The sequence below is a fragment of the Eutrigla gurnardus genome (assembly GCF_963514095.1).
Source record: "Eutrigla gurnardus genome assembly, chromosome: 1".
NCBI classification, from domain to species: Eukaryota; Metazoa; Chordata; class Actinopteri; order Perciformes; family Triglidae; genus Eutrigla; species Eutrigla gurnardus.
This window is the reverse complement of record NC_139915.1, coordinates 27,488,399-27,511,181: the sequence shown is the minus strand read 5'-3', so window position 1 is coordinate 27,511,181 and position 22,783 is coordinate 27,488,399. Positions and strand designations below refer to the sequence as shown.

The 22,783-nt window shown below is 43.4% G+C and overlaps 1 protein-coding gene across 2 annotated transcripts in view; it reads right to left on the bottom strand.

Moving 5' to 3' along the window:
* LOC311018073 (E3 SUMO-protein ligase PIAS1-like) overlaps positions 1–22,783 on the bottom strand; it is a 51,541-nt gene that overhangs the window by 7,080 nt on the left and 21,678 nt on the right. The window contains exons 2-10 of one of the 2 annotated variants that reach the window (XM_084016846.1): positions 19,781–20,279; positions 5,686–5,770; positions 5,437–5,575; positions 5,060–5,194; positions 3,306–3,411; positions 3,010–3,083; positions 2,405–2,565; positions 1,392–1,528; positions 792–1,020 (exon numbers count right to left, since the gene is read on the bottom strand). In XM_084016846.1, coding sequence (XP_083872972.1) covers positions 792–1,020; positions 1,392–1,528; positions 2,405–2,565; positions 3,010–3,083; positions 3,306–3,411; positions 5,060–5,194; positions 5,437–5,575; positions 5,686–5,770; positions 19,781–20,279 — 1,565 coding nt within the window. The remainder of the gene's footprint in view (positions 1–791; positions 1,021–1,391; positions 1,529–2,404; positions 2,566–3,009; positions 3,084–3,305; positions 3,412–5,059; positions 5,195–5,436; positions 5,576–5,685; positions 5,771–19,780; positions 20,280–22,783) is intronic. The other variant, XM_084016847.1, reaches the window with a different exon arrangement.

The window sequence follows — 22,783 nt, the reverse complement described above, 5'->3', positions numbered from 1 at the left end:
TATTTCATGTCATATTTATTTAAGTATCCTCCTCTGACCTCCAAATGCAAACCTTGGAAAAATCACTGAATGCATTTAAGGCAAATCACACTGCAGAAGTTTCTACACAAACGATCATTCATCAGAAAGCAGCTGTTTAGAGTTTCAGTGTTTAGAGGCAGAATGAGGAGGATTTAACGTCCCCGGCTCAAAGACACCAGAACGGCATGCCCCCCTGTGTGTTGGGGTGCATGCCATGCGGCAGGCAACCTGAGAAATGAAGCTGTCGTGAAAACAGCAGTACTTGAAATGGCCACTTGAGGGAGCTCCAAAAGTGAGTCAATCTCCAAAGTTGTCCATATATGTTATGTTATGTTAAAATGTCCAACTTGACATGTTTACAGCCTGGTAGAAAATAACTGGGTTGGTCTCTTTAGCTTATTGATGATAACATGATAACTGAGCCACCGACTTTGAGATTTATAATGGCTTGTCAGAAAACTATAGGTGATGTCACGGAGACTATGTCCACATTTTATAAGGTCTATAGTGTATGTGAGCAGGTGGAAACCAAACCCAGATTCACTCTTGTTTTTGAACAAGCTTTAGTCTGTTAGTGAGCTCAAAGTTACCAACCCTCCTGATCTCGACACGTTTGTCAGGCTAATGAACACATCTTGTGTTTTTCTTTTGAAAAACACTCTCTCTGTCAGCACTTTCTCTGTCAGCACTGCCATTTCCAAGTTTAATGAAATAATAAAGTGCATGTGGAGATGAAATCAGACGGCCCTGGGTGTGTAAGTGTGTCTGACCCTTTGTTGATGATGGGCGGCGAGGTCGGGGACATGGAGGGACACGCTCGTTTAGGTGGAGGAGGCAGCGGTGGCGGCTGCGGAGGCGGCGAATCCTGCCCTTCGTCTTCCGAGGAGCTGTCCAGTGTCAAGTCGATCACCTCCACTTTCTTGCCGTTTCCGCCGTCGCTGCCGCCGTGGCCTGACGACGAAGTCCGCTGATCTGAGCCTGCAGACGTTCGACACGAACCTGCGGAGCGGCACGCGTCATTCAAGCTCGTGTGATCAAGCGTCTGATTTTTGAGCTTCAAAGCGACAGAAAACAAAGCAACTCTGAATAATGTGTGAGCGTGCTTTAAACGCACGCATTAATATTTCCATTACTCTCATATGAGATACAGTGTTTTTGTTACTATGGAGACAAGCAGTGTGCTCAGTGGCATCATGAGTGATGGCTCACCAAATTAAAACTGACAACGCATAAACAAAGAGGGGACGTTCCCTCTCTTTTCACCTCGTCTCTGTGGCTCCAATTCAATCCCTTCCAGGCTTCAGATGGAACCAGCCTTTCTGTTTCCTACCCACGCCGTCCCCCCATTAATCCCTCATCATATGTCTCACCATCCAGTCCGTTGCTGTAGGAGGCAGAGGAGACCTCCTGCACTTCCTTCTTAGACCTCATGGGGGCCCAGCTGCCATCCTCCTTGAACTGGATCTCATCGCAGTCCATGCAGCTGTTGAGGATCTCCACGAAAAGCCTGAGAACAAACATGCATCGCGTCACAGGCGAACCCATCCCGAGGAAATATACACAAACACAGACAGACCTTTTTAAACAAAGGCTGAGCGTAGTGGAAAAGACCTTCCACTCACTGAAGACCAGAAATCTACTCTAAACAGGCTTACATCAACACTGCACTACGGCGGGCTGAAGGAATGCCTCCGTCTATATATTAGATCTTTATATTCTATACTCGCCGCCTGCAGGCTTTAAAAGTTGGCTGAGTGAGCCTTTGGAACCGAACATTTGCATAAATGACGAGTGGTTTGAACAGCTTTTATGAACATATGTTTTGGACTCGGTGGAGACTCCAGTCATGAGTGAATGAAGTCATAAAAGGAGCTGTTGAATATGTATTTAAATCTGTGATAAAAGTGAGAGACAGGCATCAGTTTAGATCAGGGAGTTTAACAATACGACTGTTTCCAAAGTCAAGAATGAGCTGCTAACCTGTCACACTGTCACTAGTGTGGAGAAATGAAAATATGTAAAACATATTTATTCATAAAAGGAAAGGGACTGTACAGTGTATGAAATGAAGAAAGACAGATGTGTTTCTCTTTTTCATTATTTTTGGGATGCAGGTCTTGCTGAGCGTTAGCCGAGAAGACTGAAAGCTCTCATGTGAACATGAAGCTGCAGTCAGCAGCTGGTGAGCCGAGCTTAGCGTAAAGACTGTGAGACATGGGGAAACATCTGGCCCGACTCTGTCCTACCAGCACCTCAGATGCTGACTATTAATCACATTTCATATATGCATGTTGGTGTAGACGGAACAAGTTGCTTTTAGGTGAAAAGGTTTGAACATCCTCTGCACTATTTCTAAACAGGTCATCCATAGGAGAGGACTTACCCGTCGATGATGAGGTGTTCGTAGGGGGCCTTCTTGTCACAGACAGGACACACCCAGGTGGGCTTCTTCTCATTCATCTGGATGTACAGTGTGGCGTCAAAGCACTGCAGGTGGGAGCATGTCAGCGCCCGGCATGGGATCATCAGTCGCATCTTCCCCAGCTGCACAAACACACACAATCACAACCACACACAACCACACACGTTGTTAGAGCATGAAGAGGACACACACACACACACACACACACACACACACACACACACACACACACACACACACACACACACACACACACACACACACACACACACACACACACACACACACACACACACACACACACACACACACACACACACACACAGCAGGGATGGAGGACATACGGGAGGCATAAATGTCACAAACATGCCAAACCCACATGGAAAAAGGTGCATGACGGGCTGAGAAGACAATTTGACGGATGGGTCGTGTACACAACGACCAAAGCTAAAAAAAAAAAAAGCACGTTGAGACACATACAAAGAAAAGAATGGACGGACACGTCTCAGCATGACTGAATCTGCGAACGCCGCCTTGAATAGATGAGGAGCGGAGAGCGTGTTTACCGGGCAGAGCAGCGACACTCGAAGGCTGGTTGTGGCTATTTCACTGTCGGGGTCGGCTGTTAGCTTCTCCTTTACTGCAGAACAGAAGAAAACACACACATGTATGTGAGTGAGAACCAGACTGCAGACTTAAACTCCTTTACTTGGTGTTTCAAACCAAGACACTAGATGTGTTTTGCTAAAAAAAAAAAAAAAAAAAATTCTCCATGTGGACCAGTCATGTCTCGGCTTATACATATAGTTAATACAGGCCCTGATATGGATCTGGATTATTGGATCTATTTGACCATCCTTACTGAGAGCTCTGGAGTGGTCCGGGTTTCTGATGCCCTTCGTCCGTAGTCTCTGTAACAACACTGTGGACGACTGCTGCTTCACCAAGTACACCGCCATGGAGTAACTCTGGGAAAATCACACAAATGGGTATTAATCAACAATGTGCACACTGATACTTTAAAACCCACTAGAGGCGTTTTTGTCCTGCTTTTATTCGTTTAGTTCTGTCCTCCGACTGCGTTACTCAAAGTGACCTCAGCAGGCGAGATGTCCTTGTAATTTAAAGTCGATCCCGCTGCTCAGAGACAGATGTACGTTCAGCCATGGCAAGACATGTGAGGCCAGAGATGCTTCCTTCACTGCCCTCTACTGCCACCCACCCAAATATCAGTCAGCATGTTTACTATACTGCTTAAAATATATATTTATAAATCAAATTAACAGATTTATTTGGTCTAAAAAAAAACAGGAATTCTTTAAAAACTATTTAATAGAAAAAATAAACATCACATGACTCATCGGCAGGGACCCTGCCCTCCGTCTGTATTTTCTTATTTCGCTGTGTTTGGGTTTGACGAAAATAGCGGACACAGTGCAGAAGATACACAAATATAGCGAGGGGGAAAAGCCAAGCAGACAAAGCTGGTTCCAAAACCCACAGAGAATCTGGGGCTGGCTTTCACTTTCGCTGTGTTTGTGATGCTGCAGGTGGTACGCTGGTCTGGATCCTGGTAACTGTGGTCGGGTGGTGTGTGCTTCTGGTGTTGTTGAGCCCTAGGGGTGGGGGGGGGGGGACTGAATGTTGTGTTTCCAAACCGTAAGTGGCAATTCCTGTAGGCATTTCATGTTTTCCTTCTCTGCTCCATCATTTAATGCCGTTTTGGCCGTATAATTTCAACACAGCGGTGGCCAGAAATCCCACTTCCTGTGCTTCAAACTGCTTCCCACACGTGCATACACACAGATACAGTAGGCAAGCTGGTGGATTGAAAGCTGCAGTATCAAATGGAAGTGTATCCAATCAGATTTAGCAGCAACTTCTTATATAAATTGACAGTTGAGAGACATAACTTATCCCTCATGACCCACTGCATATGTGTGGTGGTGTCTGTATCACTTTTCTTCTTGTGTTCAGGACTCTTCTGGGCACCGAGGCTCAGACCTCACAGGCCTGACACAGAGAGAGAGAGCAGACAGGCCACAGCGGGATGAAGCATTGCCTTGGGCTGCATTCATCCAAAATCCGGCACCTTCCTGCAGTTTTTCAGGTGTGGGTGTGTGGATTTGTGCTTTAGCACATTACCGTCATGAAAAAAATCTGAAAATAGCGTTTTAGTCTTCTGATTCACTGCTTTTTTTCTCACTAACGGTAACTATCACCCACGCATTATATAAAGACCAAATGTGAGTATGAATATGCAAGGAAAATAAATTAATATAAATGATTGTCTTATTGGCAAAATTGGCAAAATGTGGTTGAAGATGATAATAAGAGCTGCAAATTATTATTTGCATGATCAATTATGCTTTAAAGTTTATAAAATGACAAAAAAAAGCCCATCATAAGACACCAAAGCCTGTTGAAATGCATCTAGTCTGTCCCCACAACCGTAATCAGTTTAGAAGGACAAGAACAAATCAACCAATCTTTGTATTTGAGAAGCTTTTATCAGTGTTTAAGACATTTAACTTGATGACATAATTACTTATCTAATCCTTGATGATCAAAAGTTAAAGAGTCCCTTGTTAGGTACCGGGACACTTTGGTTCTTACCCTTCCGATCTCAGCGGTCCACGACACCACGATGGTATTGGGGACCGTGGTGGACAATCTGACCAGTGAGGTAATGTTGATGGGCCGGCTGGGCCGCTTGGGCTCTACACCGTTTTTGGTTGGAGGAAGATAACCCTGGAGGTCAGACATGAATATTAGAAGGAGAAAGGATGAAAATGAGCCTTTTTGTCCTGAATATTATAAAGTTAAGTTATAATGAAAATGGGTTCAATGCTAAGATGAAGGGGGGACAAGGCAGAAAAGGGGTGAACAAGTGAAATGAAAAGCCTGTCACTCTTCAGATTGGGTTACACAGCAGCAGACCAAAGAAGCCGTGTTCTGCTGGACGTTTATGTGATTAATGAGCAGCTCTTTACCGGCAGGTTACATGGCTTCCCGTTGACTTTCACACACAGGTTGGGTGGAAAATGGTCTTCCTGAGGACAACTCGTCTCCGACAGGCAAAACCGCAACTGGACTTGAACTGAGAAATCACATTTGGTCCCCGAGATGTCCCTTTCGAGCACGGAAACAAATTTATCACCAAACACATCTGTATAAATCATGCACATTTATGAATTATTTATGGACGGCATCCTGCACTGACAGAGTGGTGTTCATCTTACATCGAGCTGCTGATCTGCTGGACTTGTTGTGGCGTTAATGCAAAGGCGAAACACGTCTCCTGAAATCGCTGGCTGTTGTCTGATGCTGGGGAGACAGGGGGACAGGGGGGAGGACGGACATTATTAATAGAGTACATACAAGCACCAAGTTTTTAACAGTGTCAAAATATCCGCGACCTCAAGACAGCGAGATAAGCTTCTGCAAACAAGACTAAGCATCTCTGCATAAACTAAACCGCAGATTACATCTACAGACGAGCGGATAGGACAAAGAAAAATGGTGCATCAGTGTTTGTCTCATGAGATTAGCCAAGGTTTAAGAACATATGGACGTCAAAACCAGACGACCTCACATAAAGGTGAAGAAGAAGAAGAAAATGTGTGTGTGTGTGTGTGTGTGCTCTATTTATAGGCCACTGAGAGGTGCTGGAAATAACTGGTGCTACCAACCAAGCCTCCATTAAAGAGACAGCCAGTTCGCAAAGGCAAGAGAAGTTTGTGTGTACATACTAGAAGGTTAGTGGTACTTAAAGGAATAGTTCAACATTTTTGGGAATATATGCATTCACTTGCTTTCTGGATTAGATGAAAAGGTTGATATTATTCTCTGTGACTGTATTTAGGATTAAACTAGAAGGTGATTAGCTTACCTTAGCTTAGCATAAGGACCAGAATCATGGGGAAACATTGGCTATATACAAAGGGACACCCCTGCGAGTATCTCGTTTTACAGTTTAATCTCTACACAAACAGAAATGTAAAAATGAAAATGTATTGTTTGAGGTTGGGACTATTTTTTTATTCATTTGACACAACAAATCTTGATGAGCTTTCATACTCAACAGCTTAACAAGTCTTTATCAGTTCATATACAGTAATATAAACCACAGCGGACAGAACAACTTGGAGCTCAACACCCTGAAGACAGCAAGGTGGTTGTGGATTTATAGAAGATGGACCGGGTGGAGTCTTTCCGCTTCCTGGGCTCCATCACCACCCGGGACCTCAAACAAAAGTACAGCAGATGTACTTCCTGCGGCAGCTGAAGAAGCTCAAGCTGCCAAAGACAATGAAAAAAAACCTTCTCTACTGCCATCGTTGAGACTATTCCCACCTAACCATCACCATCTGGTACGCTGCTGCCACTGCCAACGACAAGGGCAGACAGAGTCATTCACTCAGCTGAGAAGGTGATCAGCTGCAATCATCCCTCCAAGACCTGTATACGACCAGGACCTGTATGCGACCAGGACCTGTATGCAACCAGAACCTGTATGCAACCAGGACCTGTATGCGACCAGGACCTGTATGCGACCAGGACCTGTATGCAACCAGGACCTGTATGCAACCAGGACCTGTATGCAACCAGAACCTGTATGCAACCAGAACCTGTATGCAACCAGGACCTGTATGCAACCAGGACCTGTATGCCACCAGGACCTGTATGCAACCAGGACCTGTATGCAACCAGGACCTGTATGCAACCAGAACCTGTATGCAACCAGGACCTGTATGCAACCAGGACCTGTATGCAACCAGAACCTGTATGCAACCAGAACCTGTATGCAACCAGGACCTGTATGCAACCAGGACCTGTATGCAACCAGGACCTGTATGCCACCAGGACCTGTATGCAACCAGGACCTGTATGCAACCAGAACCTGTATGCAACCAGGACCTGTATGCCACCAGGACCTGTATGCGACCAGAACCTGTATGCAGCCAGGACCTGTATGCAGCCAGGACCTGTATGCAACCAGAACCTATATGCAACCAGGACCTGTATGCAACCAGGACCTGTATGCCACCAGGACCTGTATGCAACCAGGACCTGTATGCCACCAGGACCTCTATGCCACCAGGACCTGTATGCAATAAAGACCTGTATGCAACCAGAACCTGTATGCAACCAGAACCTCTATGCCACCAGGACCTGTATGCAATAAAGACCTGTATGCAACCAGAACCTGTATGCAACCAGAACCTGTATGCCATCAGGACCTGTATGCAATAAGGAGTCCTGTATGCAACCAGAACCTGTATGCAACCAGGACCTGTATGCAACCAGAACCTGTATGCAACCAGGACCTGTATGCAACCAGAACCTGTATGCAACCAGGACCTGTATGCAACCAGAACCTGTATGCCACCAGGACCTGTATGCCACCAGGACCTGTATGCAACCAGGACCTGTATGCCACCAGGACCTGTATGCCACCAGGACCTGTATGCAACCAGAACCTGTATGCCACCAGGACCTGTATGCCACCAGGACCTGTATGCCACCAGGACCTGTATGCAACCAGGACCTGTATGCCACCAGGACCTGTATGCCACCAGGACCTGTATGCAACCAGGACCTGTATGCCACCAGGACCTGTATGCCACCAGGACCTGTATGCAACCAGGACCTGTATGCAACCAGAACCTGTATGCAACCAGAACCTGAATGCAACCAGGACCTGTATGCCACCAGGACCTGTATGCAACCAGGACCTGTATGCAACCAGGACCTGTATGCAACCAGGACCTGTATGCCACCAGGACCTGAATGCCACCAGGACCTGTATGCCACCAGGACCTGTATGCCACCAGGACACTGAGGCGGGCAGCAAAGATTGTGGCCGACCCCTCCCACCCTGAACACAGAGTCTTTGAACCACACTTTAGTCCTTGAGGAACCAAAAACCTCATGCCACAAAACAGTTTCTTCCCATCTGCAGCGAGGCCGGTAGGTCTGGGACGCCCATGACAGCTGAAAACCTGCTTATTTAATTTGTATTATTATTATTTTATTAGACTTCATGCTCTGTTTTTAAACTATTAGATATATGTTTTAATATTTCACTCATATATTTTAGCATCACAGTTTTGCATATTCATTCATGCCATGTCACTTCAGTATTTAAAGACTTCTTCCATTAACAATGATCGATAATATCCTTTTTTTTATTTCAGATGGAGACAGATGGCTAAACTCAGTGATTTGTTTGTATGCAAAAGTGAAACCAACTGAAATCTTCTCTACTGGCTTTTAAGAGTGCTCGCTACACCTGAGTGACTTCCTATTCCAGACTGCTTTAACCATTGTGAAAACAGAAATCCTTTTGCGTGTGTGCATGTCATATTTTGAGAAACACGCTGAATCTCCGTGGGAACCTCTTTTTTTTTTTGGCTCAAAGTCTACGCAAGTGAGAGGGAAGAAAAGTTACAGCACTGAATCACGGTTGTTGCTGTAGTGACTTTAAATAACGGGGAGTGAGTGACGGCTGAAATCACATGCAGGGAACCGGTGTGCAACACATGATCAGCACACGCCCAGCAGCGGTGGAGGTACGGAGGTCATTTCTTCCCATGTCGGGAACGACGAAGTGGATGATTACTGGACCAATCACGTTCCTCCTTTCATCCGCCTCACAAACACCCCCCCAGTAATTATGAGCCAATCTTAACACCCACATATACAGTATATACAATGTGTATGCCGTGTTTTTTATATTAAATTCTTTATGTTCCTGCGTCTTGGGAGCGGCAGCCTCTGTGTGCACTGCAGAACAAAATCATGGGCACCAAGTGTGCTTTCGAACAACAGTCTTCCTCCTCTCCGGGCACACGGGCTATAAATAGAAAGTGCTCTCTCACTCTGTCCTCCCTTGCTCTCTCACTCTCTCTCTCTCTCACTCTCCATCGCTCTATAACTCACTCTCTCTCTGGCAGCTGATTTTTTCTCTCTGGTGTTTCAATGTGTGTGGTTAGGAGAGATATGAGGAGGGTTCAAATGAGCTTTGATTTATGTCTTCCTCTCTCTCTCACACACACAGAAACGTACTTTTACTACACACACACACACGCACACACACACAGACACACACACACACACATTGGCTTCTTTAATTTTAGACGTCTTTATTCGTCCGACACATTGTGATATTAAAACTAAAGATTGATATTAAAACGCACTACTTTTCTGAAACCCGGCATCAAGTGTTTTACCTATTCTTGATTAGAAACGGTCTGAGTTCAAATCATCGTTTTGCCAGTTTTGTTGAGTATTTTATTGAGGCAAAGTTCTTGTAGGGCTGCTAGTTTGACATTTGGGTAAATTCTTTCTTGCAAATTTCTTGCAGAGATGACGAGACGGATAACGATCTCTTTTTTGGTTAAATATGAAGCCACAGCCAGCAGCTGGTTAGCTTAGCTTAGCATAGAGACTGGAAACAGGGGGGAAACAGCTAGCCTGGCTCTGTTCAAATGGTAACAAAATCAGCTTACAAGCTTCTCTAAAACCTATTATTTAACATGTTATATCTCATGTGTTTAATTCACACAACAACCAAAGTGATGACAAGTTTCTTTCGTACCCGTGGTATCGATCTGATGATCTAATTCTCAGCAAGAAAGTGAACAAGGCTATATCCTAAAAAGCACAACACATTTCGGAAGTTTGGCTTCTTATGTTAAATTTAAAATCAAATTAAAGTTAGCTTTTAGAGATAAACTGGGAAACTAAGTACAATTCTAGAATGAATATGAAAACCATCACTCCTCTGATACGTGAGCACACAAAAAACTGTTCACAGAAATATTTTATTGTAATATACTTCATTCAAAATGCCCAAATACGCTTCAGTCGTTCAACCAATCACAAAGATTATGTTTTAGCAAATCTTTCTTCATATTTTCTTCACTTCATTTTTATTTAAACTGCGACAAATTAATATTTTCTGACAGATCAAGAACAGCAAAATAAAGATTCTTTTTTTTTCACATTCATCATGTCATCAGTGCAGGTTTTTGTGTTTTAAACCTCATCAAAAGTGAAACATGTATATAGTTAAAGTATAAACCAGGTGAGTAAAGCATATGTGTGAACTGCATGTATGAGAACACAGGAATGATTTGCTGGATGCATCACATCTGGCAGAAACTCGCTACTTGAGGAATGGTTCATCATTATAAAGAATTAATTGACGACATAAAATGCAGAATGTAATTTCAGTGAATGAAGTCTCTACTTAGCTTCGATGAAAGAAGACACAAAATGAACGGCGCTATGAGGCAAACTGTAATTACTGTTATTAAGCACTTTCTGCCACCGCATGTAATCTGATTTCTGCTTAGTGGTGCTTATTAGAATATGAACATTAATAAATCATTGGGACGTTCATTTTGAGACGTGAGTTTTGAGACAATAAACAAATCAGGGCGTTATGGAGTTTGTTCTGACTAAACACCACCGTCTCAACGTCTTTCCAAGTTGTCTTGAAGAGACGAGACGAGATATAACAATAAAGGACAGAAGGATGTGCTCGTCAACTTTTAAAATCCATCCAACTGTTTTGAAGTTGTTTTAACAGTTATCGTGTCATCATGGATGTAAAAGGGAAAACTGTAAGCATGGAAACCTGCAGACCACCCTGCCATTCTGCTCCACTTTAAAAAAATGTAATAATATAAAATATATGTGCTGGAAAGACAGATGGTGGTGGGAAGAGCGACAGCTGGGAAAATGCTCTCCAATTGGTTGATGTTTACAGTGAAGAGGAAATAAACCGAGGAGGACTCAAAACAAAGTCAGATGCCATTTTATGAGGTATGGTGCATGAGAACTATAGACCGAGAAGCTGCTAATATTTTTTATCATTTTTTCATCTTTTTTCATGCTGGAAAACATCACATGACACATGCTTACATCAGCTAGACTCTCAACCAATAATATCATGACGTAAACGATCTGCAACTTCGGCTCTGCACGGCGATGGAGGAGGTCCTCTAGAGGAGCTTCCTGTCTGACTACCTGTCTGTCCCGTTTCACTGGGAAACACAGACGGAGGCTAGATACTCTGCAAATGCTGCTTCAGCTCCACTTCAACCCATAATGAAAATAAAATAATCTTTTCACATTTACTCAAGTACCAATTGTAGACATTTGTACTTTACATGAGAATTATATTTCCGTTTTATGCATCTTATACTTGAGAAGATGATCCTGCTTTGTGTTTCTGAGCCTTTTGGAGATGTGTGATTCTTCCAGGACAGAAACACGACAAACATATGATGCTATAGAATATGACGCACTGTTTATGAAAAAGCAGTAAAATGCAACACACACATGAATGCACCACATATTCATTCAAAAGCATAAAAGCAAATCACTGACAGGGACATGTTTACTGCACTGAGTAGAATTACTTTGGATACTTTAAGGAAATACAGTTAATAATACTGATATAGTTTTACTGAAGCAATGCTTTGAATGCAGAACTTTTACTTCAAGTGGAGTATTTTCAGTATGATATTAGTACTTATATTTTTAGTGGAGTATTTTCAGTATGACACTAGTACTTTTATTTTTAATGGAGTATTTATATGATATTAGTACTTTTATTTTTAGTGGAGTATTTTCAGTATGATATTAGTACTTTTATTTTTAATGGAGTATTTATATGATATTAGTACTTATATGTTTAGTGGAGTATTTTCAGTATGATATTAGTACTTATATTTTTAGTGGAGTATTTTCAGTATGATATTAGTACTTTTATTTTTAATGGAGTATTTATATGATATTAGTACTTTTATTTTTAGTGGAGTATTTTCAGTATGATATTAGTACTTTTATTTTTAATGGAGTATTTATATGATATTAGTACTTATATGTTTAGTGGAGTATTTTCAGTATGATATTAGTACTTTTATTTTTAATGGAGTATTTATATGATATTAGTACTTATATCATACTGAAAATACTCCACTAAACATATAAGTACTTTTATTTTTAGTGGAGTATTTTCAGTATGATATTAGTACTTATATTTTAAGTAGAGTATTTTCAGTATGATATTAGTACTTATATTTTTAGTGGAGTATTTTCAGTATAATATTAGTACTTTTATTAGGGTCTGAGTACTTCCTCCACCCATACTCAAGACTGTTATTGGTCACATTGGGGGGAAAAACCCAAACTGTTTGTAATCTCAGAAATGAAACAATATTTCAAACTTTGCACATTTATGTTGATGAACTAGAGTTCCAGCTCGGTTCTGGTTTGAAAGCACTTGTTACATCACTGTGAAAGGTTTCTTGATTTTCACACTGAAACCCAGCTGTACAGTAATGATACCATGGCATTTCACTCTGTGGATACTAATGTCTTCTCGTACGGAGCGTGAACGTTCTCACAATACTGACTGTGACCCTGCAGACGGTAAAATCCTAGAGAAGCCTCGGCTCTGGCTTGATTTCTGCTTCCAGGAGAGAAGATGTGTGAGCTAAGCTACAGAGAATGTGCTCGGCTCCGAAGGCCGTCTTCAGCACAACAAAGCCCAGCTGGAGTTTATTAACTTGTTAGTGGCTTTGCTACTTTTTCTGTGTTCGGTACACCACAGACACACACACACACACACACACACACACACACACACACACGCACACACACAGACACACACACACACACACACACACACACACACACACACACACACACACACACACACACACACACACACACACACACACACACACACACACACACACACACACACACACACACACACACACACACACACACACAGCAGCGTTCACAGGCAGAACAAAGACGCAAATCCTTTCAGTGTCACTCAAATTCCGAACTACGGCGCTAGAAGGATCCGCAACAAAAGGTTGGATCTGGATGTTACACCCACACTAACGCACGCTGTCAATAGCAAACTTTCCAGAAGTGTTACTTCCTGTCCCCTCCAACAGCAGCCATTATCCTTTATTATATGCGTAAGGGCGGACAGTTATATGTTGACGGGGCTCATTAAGGCATTCCAGTGTGCTTAAAGGACTGCTGAGGGGTGGGCATTATGTTTCCCAGCCTGCCAGCTGAACCATGCTATCAATGTATAGACTATAATGTATATACTTTAGCAGCGACGTCTTTCCAGCTCGGCTTCATGTGATTTAGGCCACGCCCCAACCATCATAAAACACACTAACAGGAATGTTAATGTCCAACAATGCTGGAGAGAAACGGATCAGATCAGTTTAATGAGCGATCAATGCTTAGAGTTACAATCCCGGGTTGGAGTCGGTCTAATTAGGCACCTGGTGGGGATGATGACCACTTAGAAGAAAATAAGGCTGGCTGCGTGCGCTCTGAGAGGGGGAGGCCATTTTGTGCAGCGTGTTTATAGTCTGGAGGAGCCGCAGCTCCTTTGTTGATGTTAGCTTGTTGTGAGGAGGCCGAGTTGTTTAGAGGGAGATCCAGATTTTGGATCCCGTCTTGTGTTTTGATGTCGGGTGAAGAGGCGCTTCATTGGTTCCTGTTACTGTGGATGTTTGGGTCGTCTCCACGGTAACAGGCTGCGTGTAGCGGTTAACGTATACGATAAGATATCTTCACCCCCGAGGAGACGCACTTGAACGTGGTTTACGTATGACTTGTGTTTGTTTGCTGATCCAAGAGCAAAACGAGATGTACAGAGCAACTTGATTAAGTGTGCTTGCTCAAGGACACTCCGGCAGACTCCAGCAGACAGGAGAACTGCCGTCATGAAGAGACAGGCTTGTCTCAACTGACAGATCAAATATTAAAAAAAAAGGGCCAGTTGCCTTCAGCTTGTTTTCTCTTTGGTTGGATTGTTGAGAACTTTAAAATGTATTTATAAAATAGAACATATCAGTCTTTGTCTAGGATTGAAGGATTAAGCCCTGGACTCGTCACTGGTATTTACCCAGTCCAGCAACCGTTACATAACAACATGTTCAAAAAGTAAAACCAAATACAACTTCTTCCTGGTTGTACATGAGATCACGTTGCTGCTGGTTGAACATACAAGAACGTCTGAATACAAGAAGGATGAGTTCTGATTTGGTGATTTAAGAGTTGTTAAAAACACTATCAAATGTTTCCATAATCAATCATTTTGTTCAATCAACATGATATATGGAACATAACTATATATATGTACGTATGTTTATATATACTATATAACACTGTTCATTTTGCTCATGAACATGATAATCAGGAGTCCTTGTTTGGGTTGCCGCGGTGTGAAAGTCGGGCTGGGACTCTGCTGAGGATCTAAAGAACTGCGGTCTCGGCCCGGCTGTCCACTGAACTCTGGAGCGGTTGAGTTCTGGTGTGAACACATTTCAGCGTTGGCTCCCTGTGGAGTGGCAGGGGACGAACCTGGACTCACAACGTGTGCTTTAGTCCAGGTTTTAGGGTTTGAAAAGCATGGCTGCCCGCTCGGCTTCTAGATGTGCTCAGCTTGTCATTTTGTAAATTAGCTCCCGTGTATCATCTTGTCACATGATTAAAAAGAGACTTTAGACAACACCGACGTACATATTATCCAGCCGTTACTGATGCATGTGCATCTGACAAGAATAGCACTGACGTAGGGCCCGCTCTCTCAACGCTGCTCTGCAGGTCTTGTTATATAAAGACACTTCCACCACATGACTTGTTGTAAATGTCTGGACTGTTAGGTGTGAAGCCGCCCTTGAGACAAATGCGAAAGCGGACTGTCTCCAAGACAGTGGAAGTCACATTTCCATACTGCTGCAGAGAGGCTTCAGGTTTCATGAGTTAATGAGTTATTGTGTTCAGGGTGTAACTGACAAGGCAGATGACACCATGCATGACTTCCTGCCACCAAACTAAACTTCATGTAAAGCTGAAGACAGATTATTTTTCAGGCAAATATAACTGGGACTTTGTATTTGCCTCAACAGGGAGAAGAAAAAAAAACATTCTCAACAATGAAACCTCTATATCTCGCTTTTAAAGATACTTTCAAAAGTAAAATCACGGAGCGATTCATCTTTGTTCCATCTTTGATGAGACAATTTTTATTCCACCACGATTTCCCTCCATTGTATGAATATCACAGCCATCTTCCCGCGTAACAAGCCATTATGCACAAAACGCTCATCAAACGCTAAATGGGCTTTGCATCCTTTTTCCTGAAGATATGGTGATTAAATCATGTATAATGCATGTGCACCACAATGATATCCATAATGAGCACAGAGGCACAGTTCTCTATGGGGGGACGGATAATGATGGAGAGTTCAACCAGTGGGGTCACCATGGTAATTAAGGAGTAGGTGGTGCAGGCCCAGACCGGTGACCAGTTTAGAATGGCGCGGCTGAACTCTGGCCCGAATAACCTTTATCCCACAGACTGATAACACTCGGCAGAGAGCACGAGACTGCAGGGGGGGAGGGGAGGGGAGGGGAGGGGAGGGATGATGACAGGGAGGCAGAGGAATCGAGGGAGGATGGTGTGAGAGATAAAAACTACGATGACATGCACACGAGAAAGAAAAATGTTACTGTGGGGAATCACAGTAAAAAGCAAGAAATCTGGAAATGCATTCACCATGCAATTGGTTACCATAAACCTGAATGCACATTTATTTTCCCACCCATCTATCAAGGGCTGTGGTATTTTTCAGTTTATTAATGATACATGCTGCCGCAGCTTGAAGAGTGGTGTCACGGTGAGAGGACTGGCTCTGTCGTGAGACACCACACAGTTCTCATGTGCACAATACTGTTCAAGGCTTCCTCACACGAAGCCCAATTATAACTCGTTACATCACTCTCTTCCATTTTACCTCCTTATACTTCTTCCTGTGTGAGTGTTTGGAAATACAAACCAAGAGCCAAAAAAACAAAAATGTAGACAAAACTACTTCATCAAAAACCAACACGCCCACAGGTTATTAAATTAAAAGGCTGTAAAATTCACCGGCCTGCTGCTTAAAAAGGACAGATTATGCATGAAGTCGAAAGTTATTTACCGCCTGAACGCCAAAATGAGAACAATGTGCGTGCTGAAGAAACAAGAGGTCAGAACTAATCATCATAGTTCAGTTAAAGGGGTGAATTTATGAAACTGCTGTACTGAGGAACAGAACGTGTATGTTTAAAAAACAACAACCATGTGTAGGGTTTGAAATCGCTCTCTCATTTCATTCTTTATACACTTTCACTGTCACTTCTGATGTGCACAGACGAGTGCAACACTATGCATGTCTTCCAGGAGAGACAGTCTGTGCCTATTGCACCCATATTTAAACGGTTAAATATGGGAATAATATGCATCTGGCATATTCTATGCTGCACTGTTTATTTGACATTCATTTCTTTGTTTATTTGTCCCTTTTTTTACTCTTATGCCAAATTGTTTGTGACATAAAACTATTCTCTGGATAAGCTACGGTGCAGCTGTGGAAACACACGTATTCAGACTCATCTACTTAAATAATTTAGAAGCAAGGACGCACCAAACAAGTCATAATCGTTCCCTTCGCTGCACTTGTAAAAACCCTGTTTGAGCACATACGTGGCCAACAAATCAGCTTTCTCCAGCAACAAAAAAAAAAGAAATCTAGCAAACTGAGAGAGAGAGAGAGAGAGAGAGAGAGAGAGAGAGAGAGAGAGAGAGAGAGAGAGAGAGAGAGAGAGAGAGAGAAAGAGAGTGGGGGAAGGGAGTCGTTAAAAAATGAGAGAGTGAAGGAGAGAGAAACGGGAGGCGAGGCAACAGGAGAGGCAACCACAATGGGGGAGAGAGAGGGATTGAGCAGTAATCAGAAGATCAGAGAAACGTAAACAAGCAGAGAAGAAGCAGAGAGTGTGTGAAAGAGTGTGATCAGGAAGTGAGGAGACTACAGCAGGCTAAACGCTAGAGAGAGGAGAATCTCCCCGTCTGCCCATGAGGGGAGAATTACAATTAATCAAGAGGTTTCATTACTGCCCTCCATTATTATAAGCATAAAGAGGGATATTTTTGAAGCAAATTAAAATGTTCTGCCTTGAAAGACGATGTGCAGCATCTTCTTTGAGTGTTTCCCCTTCCTCTCAGCCATCCCCATGCTCTCTCTCTCTCTCTCTCTGCTTCTTAGAGAACAATATGAGCAGCATGCATTATTTATCGGAAAGTACGCTTGTGTTTTGAAAGTACTGTATACGCTGTGTGTGTGTGTGTGTGTGTGTGTGTGTGTGGGAAAATAATGTGAACGTGTGCGATTCAGATTCAAATGAAGCGAGGGTGTGTTCTGCGGGCACAGGTGTACTACGCCTGTACGATTTTATCACTTTGCATGCAAATTTAAACCGAGGATGGCCGGGGAGACGGAGGGAGGAGGGAAGACGGCGAGGGGGAGGGGGGGGGGAGAAGAGGCTGAGAGGGATGGAAGATGGGCAGGAAATGGATGGAGTGAGAAAGGGCGAGGGAAGCAGAGAAAGCCGGTGTGATGACAGAGCTGCAGGCGCTGTGTTTGTACATGCATCTGGAGGCAAATTAATCATGAGACGGCCTCTTACTCCATTAAAATGCTAATGTAGGAAAATCTAGACATTTCCATATATTTGCAATATATCCCAGAGCCTAAAGAGTGTTATTATGCTAGCCTGGGTGCGGGGTGCACACTAAATATGACAACACATCTGACCAAGATAAAGATCAAAAGTCTCGTAAGTCATGAATTAAAGGGCAGAGTGGATGTAGGACACTCTGGGTCTTAATGAAATTAGACAAGATTATGAATTATTGTCCTCAAAGAACTGGGGTCTTACACGAACATGCTATTTTCTGCCAAAGTTGGAACAGATTTGATGCTTTAAATGTTCCTCACAGCTGACAATATTATGAAGTTGTTTACCTGTCACACTATTATTCAAAGCATAACTTCTGTGAGAAATGAGAGAAGAGAAAATGTAAGGATCTGCTATAATGTTGGACCCACTAGAGGTGTGTGACATGAGAACAAAGCAGAGTTTTGTTCAGGAAGTTAAGACCTGACGGTGTCATTCAGGGCTCCGGTGCACCAATGATTTCTCAGCGTTGCTACGGAGAGTTTTCCTCATCATCAACGTCTCAGCTCGCATTGCTCACTTCATTGAGTGTCAAAAAATTGTCAAATTGGACTTGCAGCATTGCATCAGCCTATTAATAATAATAATTGTTATTCTCCTATAATATCCAGTGGCTGACTGTCTAAATTACCTTCAGATCCACAAAAATAGAAAACATACATGTATACACATTCAGCTAAGCAAGTAGTAAGTATGGAAAATAGAATCTGAGAAAGTAAATACATCTTTTATTATAAATTTTTTCACATGAACCAACTGTAGACTCTGTCTACTCTGAACTGTATTGGGAAATCTGCAAATGCCATTTTTTGCAGCAACGTTTCGGCGCCCTGTGAAAAGCATTAGCGAGCAGCACGACAGCCGTGCTGGCAGGGAGCCTCTCCGCCACAGCGGAAACACAAATGTCAATGTTTTCTGTGACTGCTGCCATGATTATTACGGGGATGTTACACCGACATAAATATCCACCACCTTGCAGATTATTTTTCGGCAATTTTTCACATTCACAGGCTTCTGTGTGCGAGGGAAGATGCAGACAGGAAACAGATGGAGAGAGGAAGAGGGCTGACGTGCACTGATGTTCCCTGCTCCGCTGTAGTTACTGTATATGTTTGTGTCTGAGCCACAAGGTGAACAGGATGCTCCACAAACATCAACTTTACAGGGTTTTCTTCAATTTCAAGATGTAGAATTTTGTCATATTAAGCAGCCATGTGAATTCTGGCTTTGGGAAGATTCAAAAGAACCAAATATACTTCTTTCAGTCAAACACTGAAAACTATAAAATAGTTCTATTCGGTTGAAAACTGAAACCAGTAGTGAGTCACCTCACAATTTGATTATGATTCAGGTTATTATTCAATTAGGTTATATTGATTATTAAACGATTCTCTATTTTGGAAATAAATGTAAAAAACAATTCCTATTTGTAGGATACAGTTGATGTCCTATATTCCTTATATAAAATGTGGAAAGACTGCTCAAAAAAATAAAAGAAATCAATAATAATTGATTGACTTTACTGCATTGATCATCATAGAGTTGGTTATTTGTCCCACCTCTTGTGTTAATTAAAATATTCAAAACCCAAATCCTTGCTACCAGCAACACTGATGAACACACCATCCAATGCTTTAAAGTCTTATACCCTGCAGTGTGATGAACATAGTACGTGCATAGTGATGAAATATATCCATCTGTCACACAGATCACACTCACCCGTGCTCTCACCTAGACTGGTCGGCTTGATGAGCTCGTCCAGCATGTCGTAGAAGGGCAGCCTCTGCAGCTTGACGTCCGGGTGGACCGGGTGCAGCGTGGCCGAGGTGGACAGGTGGTGCGTCAGCCCCGTTAACTCGTGCTTCCCGGGGCCGAGCAGCGAGAGGGGCAGTAAGGCGGCGGGCGACGGGGCTCCGCCGTGACCCTCGTACGCCAGCTGGGTCAGGCCGGCGGGCAGTGCGGCGCCCCCTCCCCCGACCACGCCCGCCGAGGCCGGGTGGTGCGGCCCGGGCATGGCCAGCTCCGAGTGGGAGACCATTTTGGCGGGGAAGCGTCGTCGGTAGAGCTCTTTGACCTTCATGTGGATGGCGGGGCTGCAGCCGGCCTTCAGCAGGTGCAGCGCCTTCGTCAGCAGCTCGTGCTTGCGTCCGTGCTTGTTGCGCCCGGCGTATCCCAGCAGCACTTGCAGCTCCGACACCCGCAGGCTCATCACCATTTGCTGTGACCAGAAAGAGGGTGAGAAATCAACTTTTCAGATGCCATTTGAGATTGATACTGAACTGATAGAAGTGGCAATCGACAGTCATTTATGTGTAGAGGGAGAAAACAACACTATTCGGCAGCGTGGGAAAATAAAAAGTGGAACGTCCTTGTGCGGAGTACGCCGGCTCTGTCGGGAAACAACTGTCCAGTCGGAGCAGAGCACCGTATGTAAATGTGCTTCTCACAACTCCCCCCCAGAGCTGCAGATTTATGGGCAGCCAGAGACTGACTACTACTTTGTGTGAGTGCAGCGTTACTCTCAGTTAGTCTTGGATCCCTCCCAGGGAAAAGTTTGAGAAGTGATTGTGGAAGAAGACATTTAGCTGCAGAGCTTCGCCCTCCTGCTTCTGTCCGCCCGACCAGGTACAAATATAAACAGATGGATTTCATTTTAAATGTATAATTGGATGATTTGCGTCAATATGTGAGCCAGATAAAGACGTTATTAAAGACGATGCTGGTGTGAAGTCGGTGCTCCCCTACATTGAGATACCTTAGCTTTGCACAGCTGGCAGTTTGCCTCACAGATGTTTGAAAAAAAAAAAAAAATACACACACATGCTCGAACACACACACACTCTGTAGAGTTTTCCTTCAGGCCGAGAGGCATTTCATTGCGCTACGATGCATCCCGTAAATGCATGAAAGTCTCAGTCTCTTAATTTCCCAACATGTTTACGAGAAGCTGTCAGCTGGATCAGCACCTGTGTAAATACTGCAGGCACCGCTGACATCGGGGAAGCGGTGCATCTGATGCAGGAAGTTTCTGTCTGTGTTGGAGTGAGAGAAAAAAAAAAAAAAAACTACAAAGGATTTTCTTTGGCTCGACGTGAGGCTGAGGCGATACCTCCCAGGGTGTTGGGGGATGGAGGAGCTGCAGGAACATGGCAAAACATGGAGCCCAGAAGTGGCCTTGGAGCAACAACAAAAATAAATACATATATATATGTGTGTGTGTGTATATAGGGTCTCCCATAAAGTTGGAATAATATGCAAATGCCTTGTTTTATAGCACCAAACAAATGCATGGAATAGGAATAAACAGAGGATTGTGTCTGAAAACAAAATATTCCAACTTAATGGGCAACAGTGTGTTGCTTTTGGTCATTTTTACTGTAATCCCTCACAGGCCTCGGGAAGGTTTCTTTCCAACATGTAAATATGAACACTTCATTCATAATGCCATCTTTCTGATCCCACCTCATCCACCTGGACATGAAAAGGTACCAAAAGCATATTTGGCACGCTCCCCGACGTACATGGCAAGGTGCACCTGCCTGTGATCTGGCTACACGGGTGTAATAGTTACCTCACCTGAAAGGGGGAGACAGAAGGTCTCACCCAGAGACCGCAGATGGCGCAGATACCTGCTGCCTTCAGATTGATGTAAAGAGAGTCACTATTAAAGTACACAGTCCCACCAGAGAACACAAGCCAACACTGTGGTCAGCCTCGTCCACCGGTTACTCTGTTGAGGACGCCAGATAACCAGGGGGTCCTGAGTAGGGGCCGTTATGGCTTTTTCAGGGTCGATGCCGATTATTACTAATTTGAGACCGATAACTGATATTTGTAAGCTGTAAAAAAAGGTCACAAGGTGTCTAAATGTAGAAAAACACAAACTCTTAACACAAAACCTTGTTGAAATGCCTTAAAGCAGATATTTAATTCACAGAACCTTTCAACATGACCTTAACACAAAGTGCTGGGAGCTATCAGCGCCATTATTATGAAGCTGGGCGGCCGGGGCCTCAGAAGTAGTACGAGTCGTACGAGTCGTCCTCCAATCGGAAGATTGGTGGTTAGAAAACAAAATGACACGATACCAATAACCGAAAAAAATGCTGAATAAATACAGCGATAATCGGTCGACCCCCTAATCCAGAGGGAGTAATAAGTGGAGCACAATGTTTGAAATTATTCACAATATTACATGGAGCTTTGGGAACTCTTTTCAATGTATCGGTCTGCAACACGCCTGTCTTTTAGATGAAAGGCTGTGATAAATTATCATGAAGCCGCTGCACCGAATGCTGAGATTCCATTACTCAGCTAAGGTGGTCATTAAAACAAACACTGAGAAACACAACTGCAGGTACAGTGATTCCTACTGAAGGGTGTCCTTGAGCAAGGCACTTCAAGGTAAAGCCAAAGGAAGCTCGACTTCCTTGAAGAAGAATAGGTGAGATTTAGAGGCTTTGTTAATTTCTAATAATCAGATACTTACAGTCATTTCAGTCTTAACATGTTTAACGCTTCAATGACACAAGCTGTAGATGCATGCTGGAATCGGCACAGTCTTTCTGGTAAACACACACACACACACACACACACACACACACACACACACACACACACACACACACACACACACACACACACACACAGGGTCGCCTATAAGAATGTCTTGGACAAACATCCTCCCTTCGTCCCTCTATAATGACAGAGCAGGGATAAAAA